Source organism: Crinia signifera, chromosome 4 (genome assembly GCF_055691185.1).
Source record: "Crinia signifera chromosome 4, ASM5569118v1, whole genome shotgun sequence".
Lineage (NCBI taxonomy): Eukaryota > Metazoa > Chordata > Amphibia > Anura > Myobatrachidae > Crinia > Crinia signifera.
The window spans coordinates 250,475,871-250,495,546 of record NC_139220.1 but is presented as its reverse complement, the minus strand read 5'-3'; the positions used below and the strand labels follow the sequence as shown (position 1 = coordinate 250,495,546).

Here is a 19,676-nt window from a genome sequence, read left to right as displayed (position 1 = left end):
TGCTTCTCTCAACACTCAGATATTGTTTTATTTGTATGGATTATCCTGCAAATTCCTTTCTTCTCGGTGTTGTAGACATCCCAACACTTTATTTACTACAGTACCTCTTGGGTAAGTGGGACATAAATATGGTACGCCCTGTTTCGCAGTAGTCTCCACTAAACCAGCTTGAGTCAGATGATATGAAATTACTTGGAAAGTTACCGGTTAGGCATCTTATCAGCAATGAGTGTGTCCGAGCTGACAGCTCTGTCTTTTAACCTTGAACTGTTCTTCATACAATCCAGACTTCGATTCCTTCTCAAACAGGAAATTGTAATTAGAGCTGGTCAGATCAGTGTCACTTTGTGGAAATACCTCCTTGCACAAAACCAACTCTTTATTATGACGACCATGAGATGTTGGCCCGATTTGAAACCGTCTATTCTGCAATGTATCATAGCCACCATACATCAAGGCTATAGTACTGAGGGTGTCCTATACAGGTTTGGGTCACAGATTATTCCACCAGGTCAGCAAGCACTATCCGGGTTGCGAGGAATAGAACAGAGCTGTGTTTTGGTCTTGTTGTCCATACCGTCATGAAAAATCTTGTCTGCAGAGACTGTTGAGTGCACCTTCACAAAGGGGAAGCTTTGGAATGTCTCCAATATAGAACAGTGTCACCCAATATTAATCAAAGTTTTTCTTCTTTGTAGTTACCCATGCTGCTATCACCACCCTTTTTCTAGTCTGGTTGTTGATTTAATAGTTTACTTATTTTATTACTTATAAAGCCCCTGAGAATTAATGAGTTATTTCCAGAGGAGAATAAGTCTAGAGCAGGGTTAGCCAACTTCGGTCCTCGAAAGCTACCAACAGTTCACATTTTCCAGACAACCTAGCTGCTGCAAAGGTGCACTCATTACTAGCTGAAACATTTTCAAAGATCCACAGGTGGAGCTAATTACTTCACTTGTGATTCTGTGAGGAGATCTGGAAAACATTAAATGTTGGTTGCTCCCAAAGACAGGAGTTGGCTACCCCAGGTCTATATATAGCTGTGCCCTTCTCCAGCACTAGAACCCACTATAACCGCAGTGTCCCCCAAATAAATGAAAGGTTTTTACGGTGCATAGAAAAAATCCTATTTTTACCTGCACAGCAATGTGGATATCTAGTGATGCTATATAAGGGAATAACTAAAGGTTAGCATTGTGCACACATGTGGATTAATGAGTAAGGTATCTATTGCAAACAATATACATATAAAAATGGGTCATAACGATCTTATTTTTTAAGTATTTGCTTTTGACATATTTTAAACAAATAGAAATGTAAATTACTTATTTCAGACAGACCTATTACCACTACGCAAAATTACACACCTGTCTTACAAAAGCCCAATAATAACATGAAGTAAAACACAAACATCTGAAAAAAACTGAATCACATTTTAATATACAAGAATTAAAAGTACAGCAGTTTTACAATGTAGGAAAATTGAATACATACTATATAAACAAACTATTTACACAGGAAAAGCACAAAGGGAAATTGGCTTTTTACAAATATAAATAATTAATTACACCCCTTTCCAAGTTATGTCTGTTTAGTAATCAGGTGGGTTTTGCTGTATTACTTAATAATTAAACAGTTAGGTTGGTGCGTGTGACTGTGGTAACTAAGAAAAGCTTTATGGGGTTCTATACATCACACTCTAAAAAAAATCAAAACAAAACAAGAGAAGAAAAAAACAATCAAAAACAGGTTTTCAGCAATGAGCCATGATAAAGAATTGGTCGGTCCCATTGAATTTAATAGAATGAGCATTTCCAATTCACATCTTAAATGCAGGAGTAATTGAAATCGTATACTTTCTTTTAACTTTTAAGGGGTTATTCAATCTGAGCCAAATTTCCAGGCCAGGTGAAAAATTAATAATTTGCCGATTAGTACAGAGTCATGGGCGTTTGACAGTTTGAGCAAATTTCCACCTATGCCGTTTCACATTTTTTTTGCCGCAAATTCGTCAAAATACGTGACTTTCACGGCAATTTCGGCAATCCGTGCGGTTTTCACCGAAATATCAGCACTGGGATTGAACAGGGCAAAAACTACAGATTTTTTCCCCTGGGAAAAAATATGTCTGGGATTGAATACCCCCCTTAGTGTTCAAAGGGTGTTCTTAAAGCAGCTTACAAATCTGTAACATTTATCTTAAGCAAAAAGAAGTAAATGCTTGTGAGTGTGTAGATATACATTTACTAACGTCATTTCATTGGAGTAGTAGTAATACTAAGCTAACAGACTAGAAGGACATAAGGGGCCTGTGCTCTTACATGTTACATTGTGATGTTGGACCCAGAATCATCATTAATATGTAATGGTATAGGGAGCCTTTTTAAACATAGGTGTACGCACTGCTCATCTGGCATAAACCTAAGGATGTATAGAACACCCAATTGGGGTTGTTATTATTATTATTATTTTCTAAAAATATAAACATGTATTCATAACACAATGCCTCTAACACAGATATCATATATACTAATGTGTGTGCTTCATTGCTGTAGGGGGATGAAATGCCTTTAGCTTTATTGTGTTTTATACAAGTGTACCCTTGTAATATGTGGAGTAACATGTTATCGCTGTGCAATACAAAGATCAATGTGTTTTATCATTGACTACTGTATGTTACACAATATTACACATTGTAAGACACAGGAAAAATAAACGGATGCCTGCAGATACAATTTGTCATATGCACAAAGAGAATAAATACAAATGTGTGTAAACCTCTTTAATATTCCAATAGAAATCATATTAAGCATACAGCCCCAAGTTTTTAATATCATAAAAAGTTATCTTGGGGACCAAAATATAACCTTTAAATAAGAGAAATATATTTATTTTGACTCACTTGAAAACATAGTGTTTTTCTTTTTACAGACACAGACAGGTAAACACTGTTATATCTTGTTATAACAATCATAAATAACCACCAGAATTGCCGCACAATAGCGGTAACAGTATCTGAAAGTCCAGTCGTATCACTAGGCCGCCTCTTCTCTTGTAGGGCACTATAACAAACACGTTCAGTGATGGTGGCTTCTCTACTGCTATTCACATATGGGATGTAAAGGTGGAGGAATTAATGTATGATCACTGCTCATATTATGTCACTAAAATAAACCGTTCTCTTTCCTTAGAACAATGAGAAAACTCAGTTTAATACAAGAACCCACCACATGTCCAAATGTCATAGCCTATGATTTACGGTGGTTCGGATTGATAGCTCAACAGTGTCTAGGTCAATGGGTTGGCCACCATTGGTCGACTAGCAATAGGTCAACACAAGTAAAAAGGTTAGCACGACATTGACAAAATGTCAACACAAGCAAAAGGTCGGCATATGGTATTTCATGGTTATTATTATTTTTTAACCGACTTGTTCTTGACTTCATGATCCAAGTGGCCAAAGAGGGAGAATACAATAGTGCCTGAAGCATGGCGACCACAAATACGGGTCCGTGTCGAAAGGACACAACCCATGTGGACTTTTTCCTGTCCACCTTTTGTCAATGTCGACTTAGACCATATGGACCCTTTTCATGTGTTTACATATAGCATGTCTTCCTAGACCAGGGTTGCCGACCCTCCCGGAATTTGCGGGAGTCTCCCGAAAATCGGGTCCTTCCTCCCGCCCCCCGGAAGGGTGGGCAACCCTCCCGGAATCAGGGGGACCCCCACTGAGCCCCCCGATCGCGGCATTTATATGCCGCAATCCGCGGGTCTCAGGGGAGGGGGCGGGGCTAAAACGGCACAATCGTGATGTTTTAGCCCCGCCCCCTCCATGGATAACTGTTATTTCGGCTATTTGTTGTGATGGGGGCGGGGCTTAATGACGTCACAGTTAAGCCCCGCCCCCAAACGCGTAATGCAAGATTCCTCTCCGGGCTTCTCCCGGAGAGGATTTTCTGAAAGTCGGCAACCCTGACCTAGACACTGTCAACCTAATAACCCACACTCTATTTGCAGCAATATTTTTGGTGATTTAGAAGTGAGATTTGGGATGATTTGCCATTGAAGGAAAATTTGCTGCTAAATCTCCAAAATCTCAGCACTTGCAGCAACTCACAAGCGGTTACTTTTGACTGACAAGGTGTGCAAAAAATTATCATTACACCTTTAAGATCGCTCAACCATGGCTTAGTTATTTTATAACATGGTGACAGACTAAATTACTAAGGCACTCAAAGTTAATTCAATATACATTATCAATACCAGATTGCGCAAAAATACCTAATTAACACCATGTGGAATAATTGATATTGTTTGATTTTATAAGTGTGCAAATACCAATCTTTAAATCAGTAACATTTGGCTCAGGAATACTACTAGTTGCTAAACCAGTTATTCCTAAACAGATCAGGGATGCTAATCCTTTTACTATTTTATTTTATATTCCTTGTTATTTTATATCCTTAAGACCACAGCTTGTCAAATCCATTAAGGCATACAAGTTCTCTGGGTCACCACGGGTATGGTTTTGGTGCTAAGGTACACTACACACAAAAGAATACATTTTGTGTAGCTATGATCTGTCCAAAGGAGTAAAGAAATAAATGTATAATTTCCCTTTTTTAAAGAATAACTTTAGAACAACATTGTAAAGTAGTATAGCCTTTAACACATGGTAATTCTGGTTGACCGCCAGCAAATGCAAAGTAATCCAGAACTTACAGGACTTTCCAAATGCCTGACAGTGCTATCAGACGTAACTGCATGTTTAATAAGGATGCATGTCATATCAATAAGCAGGATAATCACAAATATTAGACTCCAGTATTGGAATGGAACATATAGAAAAGAAAAACAGTACCTTTATCCGTAAGTAGATTTAATTTCCTATAAATTTCCAGGCATTTATAAGATTGGTAATTTTCCAGCGCATTCCTTTACATATGTTAATTAATATAATATTACAAAGGGAGTGGCTGGTTAATGTAGGATGAAACAATACTGTGAAATCTGTGATAATGGCAGATGTCTAAATATTTTACCAAATTGATACTTTAGAGAACACTGAAGTGGTTTGTGGCAAGTAACCCTAGAGAGGCCTCAGACACAACACATGTTGTGTATGATGAGAACCGAAGACTGCTCTTCTGTGTACCCTGCTGTGCAGTGGCCCCTACACAGAAAATAAAGTGGGTACAATTTCATTGCACTTTCAAGAACTTCTTCATAGTTTCTGCTGCCAGCCCTTATTATACAATAGATCTCGGAAAGGGTGCGCATATTTACATTGTCACAATGTATAAACTTTGACACTGGGTTCCAGGACTACTGGAAAGCTGAAGGAATACTCTCAATTGTTGGAAGATTGAAATACACGGTTTGTTACCAGGTCTACATTACATGCTCTGTACCAAGTTTTTTTCTCCTTCTTCCGTTCTCTTCTTAAGGAAATGCTCCCACCAAAAAAAAAAAAAAAAAAAAAAAATTTGAATAGAAATCTATTGAAACCACAGCCACTGAGTCTGTCTCCATGGCACAGTCCGCAATGAGAGTACACTGTGCACCTCTGGTAGCAACAGTAACCAGTCTGAACCAGAGTCCTATGAACACAGGAGGCTCCGTCCTTTTTATGGCCCTGAAGAACGAAAGTTAACACACGCACGATCATTCTTGACAAATGATTTGATGTGGCAGTGTCTCAGATCCCATCAACAGTTGAGAAAGAGGGTGGTTACCGAAACTCCATAAAAACATTTAACAAGCGTATGGGAACTAGCGACACCTGTTCATACACTTGGCACAGTTGTTGAAACCTTTATGGAAAAAAAAAAAGGAGCCAAAACTCTCTCATAAGCAATCCATAGCAGCAAGTGACAATTGTGGGCTGTTATTAGGACTCAAAACTGTTCTAGACTATGTTTTCCTGGTGTTCCAATTGTAGTCTGTACTCTTCTGTTCTAATGATCTGTCCATTGGAGATTTGGAATCGTGAGAGGATTTCTGTGTTGGTGGAGAACGAGGATCTGAAAGAGAGGATGACTGCTGGGAAGAACCCTTGTACTCCCCAGGTTTTTCCGGATGGAATGGACGATAATGGTCTGAAGGTCCTTGACCATGGTATCCCATGGGTGGCCTATGGTCAGACCCCATTCTTCTAAAGTCCTGTTGATGGTAACCCGGAGGACGAAATTCATCTGTTCTTCTCCGCTTATCATGGTGATGTCTGCAAAAATATAAAACCACTTATATAACGCTAAGAGGTTTGAGGAGATAATATAAAATAAAAAGGAAATATTATTACTATTAGACATTTTTTTTTCCCCATGAGAACAAAGACAAATAAAACTCAAGTGTAGAAATAAATGGCTTCTTGTGACTTGTTATAAAATACAGGGCCAATATTAGTGCTCAATACCTGTCATAATATTCCCTGTAAACACGGTGGTCCCGCTCATTGTTGTAATTCTCATAAGGTCTCTTGCGGGATACCGTATTTGCCCTGTAATTTGCAGAATTCCTTCGGGGGTCGCCATGAGGACGCCGGTCTGAATAGTGATGTTCTTTGTACCGGTGTTGATCATATTGGTGGTGGCGTTCATTACCCCATGGCTGATTGTTGTTGCCTCCGTAATTAAATTTCCGATCCCTCCACTCCCCTCGATCTTAAAAAGGTAGAAAAGGGTTATTGTAAATAAACTATAAGAAAGTCAAACGCACAGAATCTACAAATGATCAGAATACAGTAACATTTTGGGAAACAGTCGTATGTAAAGGTTGCTGTGGTATGTAGATCGAAAAATTGCACAGGTAGAAGGGTTTGTTGCTCATGAAAAGAGGTTTTATATGTTCCTGGCGTGTACTGACTTTATGGTTGTGTCAAGTATAAGTCACCTAGCAACCAGGTAAGTAATTGATGGTGCGTTTGTAGTGACCATCAGTGGTGTTCCCAAGAGTAAGAAAATTCCAGATTTAGAACAACAGAAGGGGAAAGAAAACAGTTTTTCTTTCCCTTTCTGTTGTTCTAAACTTCTGTAAAGGTAAAGTATGGCAGGGTTGCTAATAATCTATAGATTTGCTCTGCAGATTTCGCTCACCAGTATTATTGAATGGTCTCTTGTTGGCACTGGGGTAGTTTTCTCTTTGGTGCCCATGCATCTGCTGAGGATGGGGCGGCATACCGTGAGGCTTTTGTTGCATATGGAGGCCATAGGGCTGTGAGCTGGCAGAGTCACGACTGGATCCAGATGGCTCCTGTCTAAAGGGTTTCTTGCTAGGAGTGGTGTCTTTTTTCTTCTGCTCCTAAGGAATGAAATCATGACATCATTTAAAATCTCTATTTCATGAACTTATAGCCTTATTAAATAAAAATACAGCTTTTTTTGTATCTGCACTGTATTTGAGAATGTTAAAGTAAATGTAAACTGGGAATTAAAAAACAAAGTTCTAACAAAGGAAATTAACTGATTACCTATGCACGGAATGTCAGAGACCTAAATAACTGATAATAATCTGAGTTTGTATTAAGGTATTTGTGACTGGCAGAACACAGCAAGTGTTGTAGTAGGGTAACACGCCAGCACATTTTTTCAATGTTTTTCCAAAAAATCGGAAAATTAAATACCCAATCTCTAAGTGAAAACAACATAGAACCATTTTAATTGTGGATTTTAACAGACTGAAAAGCAAAAACTAAACCATAATTGTAGCATGGGCACACTTTAGCCCCTTACAATAATTCTTTATTATTTTTTTTAATTTTGTCTAAAAAAAAAAACAAGAAAGTTCAAGCGTATTACAGTCACAGTCTACCTTACATTTAAAAAAAGGAAAAACTATGTAATTATATTTGTGATACAAATGGTAGCACAATCACATATAAAGAATAACTCAATGGAAACAGCAGACATGCTTTAGGGATAGTTCAGTTTAAACAGTTTTAGATGTTAGCTTTATGTAAAAGTGTAAAAGGTGCTATACACGCTGAGAGAATTGCATGCGTTATGGGCTAGATCGCACGGCATGCGTTTTGCATGCAATGTGCGTGCGATGCAATGCAGTACATAAAGTATGCGCAGCACATACTTTATGTACTGTGCGATGGGATGCCCCCGCAGGAGCGGGCATCGCATCAGAACGTATGCTGCTATCGCAGCGTGTATGGGCACCATTAGTCCTATTTATTTCAAATGTATGGAACCATCGCACAGGGAGCCCAATGTCTATACAGGCCCTGTCGGCAGGAACCATTTTATTTGTGTGGCAAGCTGACGTCACATAAAACTGAGAATTAATGCAACAAAGCAAGGTATGCCACAGAAGTCCTAACAGGGGAATTGAACTCAGGACCCTTTGCACTGCATATCACGTGCATAACCAACTGAGCCTCAGGAAACACAGGAATCATTGTTCCCAACAATATGCTGTAAAAAAAATTAAAATAAAATAAAAGCCTTTTCATTAAGTCCAACTGAGGCATAATAATAATTAACCCCCTTCATCTGCACATTTGGGTAAGTGCCCAAGGAGTGAGCAGTTTTTTTATTCCGCTTCCCTTACCAGCGTCTGGTTTAGGGCTTCTTTTCATTTACTGTATTTCCTGCTAAACACGTGGCGATGTCGTACCGTTCCCACCTCTCTCACCATGGCCACCACACACGGGGAGAACACTGCGAGAGATCCTCTGGCCAAGGATCATTTTCTGGACTCTATCTAGCATTTCCAAAATGGTCACCACCCCATACAAAAGGGTTGGGATCATTTGGTCTACAGCATGATGGTCGACAGTCATTAGGTCGACACAATTAGGTCAACATGGGTCTAAGTTTAACATTTTTATTAACGATATTGGGATAGGGTTACTCAGCAATGTATCCATCTTTGCGGACGATACAAAACTTAGCAAAGTCATCAAATCATCAAAAGATGTCACCATGCTTCAAAATGATCTTGCAATTCTAGATGAGTGGGCAAAAAAATTAAAGATGAGGTTCAATGTAGATAAATGTAAGGTTATGCACCTTGGGAGACACAACCAGTGTGCTAGTTATAACCTTAGCGGAGAGGAACTGGGTAATTCCATACTTGAAAAGGATCTAGGAGTCCAAATAGACAGCAATCTAGGATGTAGTGCCCATTGTAATGTAGCTACAAAAAAGGCCAACAAAATTCTGGCATGTATTAAGAGGGGAATGGAAACTAGGGACTCAAGGGTAATTATGCCACTATATAAAGCATTGGTGAGACCTCACCTCGAGTACGGAGTACAGTTCTGGGCCCCACACTATAAAAAGGACATCATAGAATTAGAAAAAGTCCAAAGGCGAGCAACAAAGCTTATTAGGGGAATGGAGAATTTAAGCCACTGGGAGAGATTAAGCAATTTGGGACTATTTACATTAGAAAAGAGACGTTTAAGGGGGGACATGCTCAACATGTACAAGTATATCAAGGGCCAATATAAGGAACTGTCACACACCCTCTTTTCTACTAGAAAGGAATCTAGGACACGAGGGCATGAGTATAGATTAGAAGAACAAAAATTTCATTCAGCTAGTAGAAAGAATTTCTTTACGGTCAGAACAGTCAAACTCTGGAACTCTCTTCCCAGAGAGGTGGTAACGGCTGGCTCATTAAATGCGTTCAAGGCAAAGTTGGACAAACATTTACTGGAGAAAAACATCCATGGGTACAAATAAGAAATATAATTTGTCTGTAAAATACCAGAACCTACCAAATCAGCAATGGATATCTATACCAGGTTGAACTAGATGGACGCAAGTCTTTTTTCAGCCTTACCTACTATGTAACTATGTAAGTCGACAAAGGTCATTAGTGCGACATGGGGTTTTTCAGGTTTTTTTACCCGAATGTCAACACAGTCGACATGGACATAGTTTAACCCCTTCCCGACATTGCCTTTTAAGGTAATTTTTTTTTTTTTTTTCCTCCTTGTGTTCAAATAAGCGTAACTTTTTTAATTTTCCGGCTATATAGACACATGAGGGCTTTTTTTTTGCGGGACAAGTTGTACTTTCTAATGGTACCATTTACTATACCGTATAATATTCTGGGGAATCAGGAAATAATTCAATGTGGGGTAAAAAAAAAAAAAAACGCAATTCCACAATTTTGCGCTGGTTACGTTTTTTTTGGAGTTCATAGTTCGTTTAAAATGATGGGTTATCTTTATTCTATGGGTCGTTACGATTCCGGTGATACCAAACTTATATAGTTTTCGTTACATTTTACCACTAAAAAAAAAAATAGAAAATGTTACGGTTTTTCGAATTTGCGTCGCGTCGCCATGTTCTGCGGCTTATAACTTTTTTATTTTTCCACCTACGGACCTGGGTGAGGGCTCATTTTTTGCGGGCTGAAGTGTACTTTTTAATTAATACCATTATGGGATATGGGCGACTTTCTGATCTCTTTTAGCTATTTTTTTTTGGGTAGGCGATGCGACCAAAAAGCGTAGTTTTGGCGTTGGGGATTATTTTCCGTTTACGCCTTTAACCGTGCGGGATAACTAATGTTATATTTTAATAGATCGGACTTTTAGGAACGCGGCGATACCAAATATGTTTATTTTTTTTATTATTTATTTATTTTTATTTGGGAAATGGGGAAAGGGGGGTGATTTGAACTTTTAATATTTTATTATTTTTTTTTTATTTTTAAACTTTATTTTTTTTTTTTTTTTACTTTTACTACAAGGCCCCCTAGTGTACTTGACCACTAGGGGGCGCGATCGCCTGTACTAGGTTCAGCCATAGAGCTCTATGGCTGAACGTAGTGATTTTTTTCACTTCCTATTACATCCTGCCTGAGGCAGGATGTAATAGGTATGAATACACGGACAGCACAGGGGTCTACATTAGACCCCTGGCTACCATGGCAACCGATCGGCACCCTCCGATCGCGCTGCGGGGGGCCCCGATCGGCGCCGGAGGGGGGCGCCCCCCCTCCGATCAGCTATTTAAGCACTGCGGGCGCTTTGCCCGCGGTGCTTAAAGGGTTAAACGGCCGCGATCGGCGAACTCGCCGCTCGTGGCCGTGAGAGCAGGGACATGGCTGTAATATACAGCCATTACCTGCTCTCTATCAAGCCAGCTCACTCCGTGAGCTGGCTTGATTCACCCCCAACCGACATATGACGTAAATGTACGTCATATGTCGGGAAGGGGTTAAAGTACACCGCATCGCTCGCAATGCTTCAGGCACACTATTTTATTCTCTGACCACGCCCTAGTGGATGTAGGGCATGAAGTACTGCCTGGCTCAAAAAACAGTGAAAAACCCCATGTCGACCTTTTGACTGTGGAAATAGACACTGTCGAACTAATGACCTGTCGAACTAGAACCATGTCGAACTAGAACCATGTCGACATAGATCCATGTCGACCTAATGGTGTCAACCTAATGACTGTTGAGCTTCATGCTGTAAACCAAATGACCGCATCCCATACAAAATCATTCAACCCAGATTCTATGGGAGTGCAAGGGAATTACCTGACTCAATATATACTCGCAGCCTAGTCAATACTTACTCTTCACATGGTCGCTGCAGTCCACACCGGCATACCCATGGGAACACCCAGCATTTTTACTGGACACCCATAAAACTCTGGGCGTTCCCCTGCTATTGCGCCCCCATCCTCTTAGTGTGTGACCGCCTCCGCTGATACTCACTGAAGGCGTTCGCACAGGGGATTGCACATGTGCATATTCACGGATGCGCAGACCCCCCATCATTGAGAACAGGTCAAATTTGGCCACTTGGCCCACTAGGAGCAGGGGACAAACAGGATCTCTCCCTTTTGGCAATAATAAATGCCCAGCTGCAGGCCCTCAACACAACCCCATTGTAGCAGTGTCCCCATCATTGGAGGCAGCAGAAAATGAAAGCTAATAACTTTAGGGTACAGTTGCATACAAATTAATTTTAACAAAAGGTCCAACTTGATTGATTTATTAGTTCTTAAACTAGAATGGTGGAGGATGTTGTACTTACTCTCAGCAACCTGGGTTCATCTGAGCAGAGGGCGGTTTTGAAAAAAAAAAAATCTGACTGATTTACAAAGCAGGAAACTGCGGCAAAAGCAAAAGCCTTCCAGCGTCAGAAACCAGTTCTAGGAGCTCATAAACTAGTAAGATAACTGCTGGCCACTGAGGATTAGGATCACTTTATAGTGATATCACTATAACAAGAATAGGGGACATGAAACATATAGGGGTTCTCACCTCCTCTTCCTGCGACCTCTTTTTATGTGCCATTTTGTATAACTTGTGCAGCTTCCGGGCATCAAATTCAGTAAATTTAGATACAAAAATCCAGAGATGTCTAAAAAAAAAAAAAAAAAACTAATTACAAATCCATAAACAGAGGCTTATAAATGCTAAAAGAAAAATGAGCAATTGATTCAAACATTTGGTTTGGACTATACATTTAGAAATGACGTTCACCTTCTCCATATCTTAATATGTTCTTGGTCAGAGTAAGATTTAAGGCACTCAGAGATTCGGTCTCCAATCTTTAGCAAGCAGGTCCTGGTGTGCTCTAGCTGCTCCTGGACACTCAGGCCCTTGTCAGGTTTATCCAGCTGTTTGAGGGCCTTTTTCACAGGCCTCATTCTCTCCTTGCACTAAAGAAAAAAAACAAAAAAACTTATTACAAGAACATAGCTCTGATAATGACTAAATAAACACACAGTATACATACACCCAACACACACACAGTGCATATACACCCAACACACACAAAACATACATACACCCAACACACACAGAGCATACATAATACCAACACATATACACAGCATACATACACACACACACACACACACACACACAGCATACACAACACACACAAACACACACTGCATACATACATACATACATACATACATACATATACACACACACACACACACACACACACACTGCATACATACATACATACATACACACACACCAGACACACTGTATACACACATGCGCTAATGATATCAAGAGAGAAGGACAGGAATCGCCACTGCTGGAGTCCCATGTAAGCGGAGGTGCTGCTGCTGGAGCTACATGTGCCTGTGGAATATACTGCAGAAAGTTGCTCCTGTCTTGCCACGCGGGTGGCCCCATCCATTGCAGAGACGGAGACAAGCATGTCTCCATCTGACCGGGGGGCCCCTAAGTAGGTGGTTTGAGGGGCAAGATAACATAGCTCCCTAAAGCCACCCATTAGTCTGGCTCTGACCTGTACCCCCCACATATTCTTTTACATCTCATTGGGATAATTTGTGTATGTTAACCGTGCTCCAGCAGATCACCATCTATACATTGTAGACAACAGCATTATAGAGTACCCTTCCTGTGGCTGGAGGTAAGAAGCAGACAGTGAAGGGAGAGATTAAGATTCTTTCTCTGCCACATGCAAGGTCTCAGTCAAAGCCTATCCAAAGCAAATGTGAATGAAATACAAAAAAATATGAAAAAGAATAGAAGGAACATGAAAATGCGGTATCACAACCCCGTGTACTAAGCCACTTCAAAAACTGACCCGGTCTGCCATTGGGGCTGGTGGAGCTAGATACTTAATGATAAGTAATATATACATTCTATTACTATTTTGGCACAATATTATATAAACTATTAAAGTGTGTGTGTGTGTGTGTGTGTGTGTGTGAATGTGATATATGATGGCTTACAATGCTGAAGGTTTCCTGGTCCAAATCATCATCCTCTTCTTCCCCAATAGGAACAGGATCACTTCCTGCAGTAATGTGGACTGGACCCTGGTTCTTCCTGCTCCTGGCACTGGTCTTGGCTTCACCTCGCTTTGGCTTCATTGTAAAAGAGGAATACTGGTCAGTGAGCAGTTATCAGGAGACCAGTTATTATATGAATGACAAATAACACAGCAATGCATTGCTCCAGTTGCATTTTAGTTTTTTTTGTAAAAAAAAATGTACGTTATCATTTCTCCACTTTAAACATTGGGGAACCTTATCCAAGGACTGAAATTGCCTGGCGTACAACAACTGAGAGTCAACATAGGAATTGAACGATAGAGCAGATAGACCCTGGTAGCTTTATACCAAAGATATAATTTATGCGTACAGATATATCCTACTTCTAGATTGGTCTGGTGGTTTGTGATTTGGTTTCCTAAATTTTCAGCAGGTTTAAAAATCATTTGACAAGGTCAGAATACCAAGATTGGATAAACTCCAGAGGTCTTGTGAGCATACACACTCCACAACAGCATCTACCAACTGTTGACCTGAAGTTGGCCTGAATGAGAATTGGTCAGCTGTGTTCCCCAGCTTTAGTGGGAAATTCAATCCTGGGACACAACTATCAGGCTGGCCCGACAGCCATGACCCTGTGCTGTTCTCGACTGGCAATCTGTAGGTGGGATTCAATGCCCCGCCTTCCGAACGTCGAAAAGGGGGCATGGACATGATATACGGCCATGGATCGTCAAGCTGTGTCCAGGAGCTCGACAATCCATGGCCGTTCTTGGCAGAACGGCCCGACTGCTTCCCGAGTCGGGCCCATTCTGCAGAGATCCCTGTTCATCGCTTTCGGGAAAGACAGCATTGAATAGGGCACACCGCTATTTCGCCCTATGGGAATAGCGGCGGGAGATTGAATACCCTACTTAGACCGGCAATCGTACAGGCGCCAAGTCAAACATTAGCTGACCATTTGTTTGCATTGCCTATACATCTCTGCACTAGGTTTTGTTCTGTTGTCTTTGTATGCTTACATGTGGATTGCACAGTATTAATGCCTATGTCCAGCGGTGAGCTATTGTTGATAATGGGCTGGTTGGCACGACCTGCCAGTAGTTGGGCTTTTACCTGTGGGACCTTTATGCCTTAGAATCTCTACATAACACACCTTCTCCTTTGTCTTTCTCTTGTCTTTGGTGCCATCTTTTTTTTGGTTCTGTTTATCCTTGTTTTCCTTATTATCTTTTTTCTTTTGCTTCTTCTTGTTTGGGCTCTTCAGTGTGCCATCCTCCTGTAAAAAGAACTAGATTTTACTATATATATGTAATTCTGTCACAAATAATGCTTAATGCAGGGGTTCCCAAACTTTTTTGAATCACGGCGCCCTAGAGCATCAAAATATTTTCAAGGCACCCCTAGGCCAAATACTTATCGAGAAATTCAGGAAAAAAAATATTAAATTAAATGCATTGTGTTTATATGTCAGTTATGTGGTGAGGGGCAGGATTTTCTCCGTTTGTCCACATATATTATGATTGGCAGCCACAAGCACTGGTTTTGCCTGTTACATTGACCATAAATAATATGAATTGATCCTCGTCCACCAACCCAAGGCACCCCTGCAAGTGTCCTGAGGCACCCCAGGGAGCCTAGGCACACAGTTTGGGAACCACTGGCTTAATGTGATTACATGAATTTGTTTGTCATTATTACCATGGTCTTAGAAAATGTACAGCTGCAACAGTAAGCTAGATGCGAGACCAAACAGAGGACAATTACAGGTGCACAAGAGCCTTTTGCGCATTCTTTTAAAATAAATATATATATATATATATATATATATATATATATATATATGTGTGTGTACTAAAACATTATTTTAGTACAAAAAGAAAAACAATTGAATAACTTCCTAAAACAGGAAAAATGTAATGAAATGCACAAAAAAGCCTAGAACCACCATACATGTTAACGTTAATTCTTCCTCCCTAGTGGGCTGTTGGCGGCATTTCTTAAGAGACTGTAAAATGGCTGACTGAGTGGGAACAAGGAGTCAAAGTGAACAGTTGTATCTCTGAATTCTGCATGTGACGGCAAGATATATGCATCTGTACTCCTCCTTCTTGAGCCACACACATTTATATTTCCAACAACTGAACACAAGCTGCTCACCTTCCTATCTCCATCTTCTGAAGCATTGTCAGAGTTCTTGGGAGATGAGATGTCATTGCCATGTTCATCTTTTGCTTTTCCTGCTGCATCTTTCTTCGCACGCGGCCTTCGTCTCTTTACTTTTGTCTGCAAAAAAAGATGAACTTATTTACATAACACCTATGTTTTATGCAATGATTTATGGAGAGAAAATAATTCAACATGAATTCTTACTGTGTAGCCATTCTGATCAGCGAAAATGACTCAACAAATACAATAAGGTGTCTGCATAACATAAAAATGTACACCTCTTTCTAGAAACAGATGCAGATGAGTTATTAAACCAAAAAAATAGGTTTTTAAATACCTACCAGTAAATCCTTTTCTCATAGTCCATAAGGGATACTGGGTGTATAGATGGGGTCCAAAGGAGCCAGTGGAAATAAAACTTCAAACAGGGTGTGCTAAGCTCCTCGCCTCTATCACCACTCCCACAACCCCTGGAGTTACAAACCTGCCCTTTCCATCAAGGACATTACTTCTATGTACCTCCGTCTCAAGAACAGCCCTTTGGTAATCCACCAACTACAATTTACCCTTTTGGGCATACCCGAGCATTATAAAAACCACTAACCGTCAGAGATTTGAGCCAACTTTGGGCCGACCCGTGGACACTCGGAGGAGGACATCTATACCCTACGAAGGGTGGTAAATATCATATATCACTACATTCGTCTAGGGGTAACATAGGAACGGACTCTACAGTAACTTTCCCACCCCATTGGGGGAACCCCCACATTGTTTTATATGCCAATCATTCATGCTAAATTCATTTTTAGCCCCAAATGTTTTTAATTCTCATGTATGTACATTGATCTTATATGTAGACTTTTCATTGTTTAATACATTTTTATTTCATCGATTCTCATCACATGTGCGCTGTTCACATTTGCTTTTTCCTTTGTCCTTCCATACGGGACTAACTACCCCGTTTACTGAACAGCTGCTGGTTAAGCTCCCCCAAGTTCCGACCCTTAGGGGACGGACCTATTACCATTTTTTCTTACTCCCACAGCCCAGTCTAGGTAAAACTTTGCCCGAAGGAGGAAGACATACTTCCCATATGGACTCTGAGAAAAGGATTTACCAGTAGGTATTTAAAATCCTATTTTCTTTATCATCCATAAGGTATACTGGGGATTTCACTTTGTACAATGGGGACATCCCAATGCTTCCAGAACAGGTGGGAATGTGGTGAGACGTCTGCAGCACCACCTGCCCAAACTGAGTATCCTCTATGGCCAAGGTATCAAACTTATAGAAGCAAACAAAGGTGTTCTTCCCAGAATAAGTAGCAGCTCAGCATAGTTGCATGGCCAAAACTCCCACGGGCAGCCATCTAGGATGAACCCAGTAATCTTGTGGAGTGGGCTCAAATAGACTGCGGAACAGGCAAGGCTGCTGAAGCATATGCTTGTTAAATAGTCAGCCTAATCAAGCGAGCAATAGACTGCTTCAAAGCAGGATAACCTCTTTTGTGAGCATCATACAACACAAAAAGAGAATCTGGTCTTTCTGACACTAGCCGTCCTTTGAAGATAAATCTTCAAAGAACGCACAACATCCAAAGATGTCAGCATGGCAGAGGAACCGGAATGTGGCTGAACAACAATTGTGTTGATTCAGGTGAAACTGTGTACGAGTCCTGCTCTGTCCTTGTAGAAGACCAAATAGTGGCTTTTACACGATAAGGTCCCTAATTCCGAGACACGCCTAGCGGAGGCCAAAGCCAAGAGCATCCCCGTTTTCCATGTAAGGATTTTTTCCTCTACAGATTCCAACGGTTCAAACAAGGAGGACTGTAGAAACTTCAAGACCACAGACAGATCGCACGGAGCTGTGGCAGGTACAAAATGAGGCTGGATGTCTAAATACCCTGTAAAAAGTTCTGAACCTCCGGTAACAAAGCAAACCTTTTCTGAAAAAAATGGATAAGGCAGATATCTGAACCTTTATGGAACTTAAACGTAGGCCTAAATCTACTCCAGCCTTTAAAAACCGCAAAAAAACAGCCGAGACAGAAAACTGTCGGGTGACAGTTTCGTCCCTCACACCAAGACACATATCTCTTCCAGATAAGATGGTAGTGCTTTGAAGTTACAGGCTTTCTAGCTTGAATCATTGTGGGGATTCACCTTGTCCGGAATACCTTTTTTGCCTAAAATATTCCGCTCAACCTCCAAGCCGACAAAATAAGCTGTCATAAGTCCGGCTACATGAAGGGACCTTGCTGAACAAGATTCCTTCTCAGCAGCAGAGGCCAAGGGTTGTCGGTACTTGTGGATTATCACGGCTCCCACAATGGCCATCGTATGCGAAAAAATCGCATTGCATGCGATGCGAGGGGATGCGGAAACCTTCACAGGTATTCGCGTCCCCTCATGGGCTTCACAGGTGTCCGCGTCCCCTCGCCTCGCTGAGCTCGCCACACTTTCTATTCTCAACTCCACGCCGACGTGGATAGTGGGGGTATGAAAAGGTCGTAGGACGCGTACCGCTGCCCCTCGCGGCCTCGCTGCGCTCGCCATGCTTCGGGTTCGCGTTGATAGTGGGGGTGGTACAGCCTCAAAAATGCCATTTGGGGGCCATTGAACATGTTTCATACTAATTCCAATGCATTTGGATGCTTTTTAGTGAAAAATCGTATGCGATCGCATGCGATTTTGACAAAAAGCGGCAAAAATCGGTAAAAATCGCATCGCATGCCACTATATATGGCATGCGATGGCATGCGATGGGAGCCGTGATAATCCACAAGTACCGGGTTGTCTATTTACATGGCTTGACGATCTGCATAACAAGCTCTTTGAGGCCAGTCTGGGGCATTCAGAATTGCTTGCACCCTTTCCCTGCTGATTTTTTGGAGTACCAGGAAGAACAACATAATCGGAGGAAACAGATACACCAAATGATCCGACCAGGGCATTGTCAGCACATCCGCCGCTGCCTAAGTGTCTCTGGTTCTGGCACAATATAACCAAAGTATTTTGTTGAGCAGCGATGCTATCAGGTCTATCTTTGGACAGCCCCACCAGTCTGTGAGCAGCCAAAAAACCCGTGGATGAAGACCCCACTCCCCCGGATGCAGGTTGTGACGACTGAGGAAGTCTGCTTCCCTGTTGTCCAAAACAGGATCCAAATCCTCACCCTCCTTTTGCTCTTCCTGCTCATTGGAGTCACAGAGGACATCTAAACGCCCACGTTTAAGTGGTGGATTAATACAAGAGGAAGGATTAACCTGTTTTTCTGATTTTTTTTTTAGTTTCCACAGACACCTGTAGCTGTTGAATCTGGTGCTGTCCAGCAGCTATCTGTTGAAACATTTGTGTTCTCACCCCCCAGATGCTTTACTGTGCTGTGAAAGCTGGCTGCACTGATATTAGAGTGTTAGCAGGGGGGGTGAAAATCTGGTGCTACATACAGTGCACTATGATGATAGGAGAAAATCACCACACACACCCACTATAACACAAAAGGGCTATAAGGAAGCCAAAACCGTGTAAGAGACCCAGAGAGGAATGAACCAGCACACCAGCCAAACAGATTCAGCAGGAATGTAATGGTGCTATCAATGTAATGTTTGTCAAACACTGATATTATTCCATACATAAATATACATGAAAAGCCCTGAAATAGCTCTCCAGCGATTCTTCACCAATTAAAACACCCCTGTATGTAACCACAGTGTTTTGGATAAGTCTGAACAAGCTGCAGCCTGTCCCTTTGCTGAAG

At 41.1% G+C, this 19,676-nt stretch overlaps 1 protein-coding gene and 1 non-coding gene across 5 annotated transcripts in view; both read right to left on the bottom strand.

Annotated features, from left to right (window-relative positions):
* Window positions 1–1,414: 1,414 nt before the first annotated feature.
* Window positions 1,415–19,676, bottom strand: part of CHD2 (chromodomain helicase DNA binding protein 2) — a 64,579-nt gene continuing 46,317 nt past the window's right edge. For 3 of the 4 annotated variants that reach the window (XR_014473531.1, XR_014473533.1, XR_014473532.1), the window contains exons 32-40: window positions 15,906–16,031; window positions 14,902–15,024; window positions 13,704–13,838; window positions 12,466–12,644; window positions 12,244–12,343; window positions 7,098–7,302; window positions 6,419–6,665; window positions 3,981–6,226; window positions 1,415–3,618 (exon numbers count right to left, since the gene is read on the bottom strand). Coding sequence is in view for 1 of the 4 variants with exons in the window: in XM_083184238.1 (XP_083040364.1) it covers window positions 5,917–6,226; window positions 6,419–6,665; window positions 7,098–7,302; window positions 12,244–12,343; window positions 12,466–12,644; window positions 13,704–13,838; window positions 14,902–15,024; window positions 15,906–16,031 (1,425 nt within the window). In the remaining 3 variants the exon portion in view is untranslated. Of the gene's footprint in view, window positions 6,227–6,418; window positions 6,666–7,097; window positions 7,303–12,243; window positions 12,344–12,465; window positions 12,645–13,703; window positions 13,839–14,901; window positions 15,025–15,905; window positions 16,032–19,676 lie in introns of all 4 variants that reach the window. The other variant, XM_083184238.1, reaches the window with a different exon arrangement.
* LOC146076864 (small Cajal body-specific RNA 14) lies at window positions 8,189–8,317 on the bottom strand. Its single transcript, XR_014474255.1, has one exon.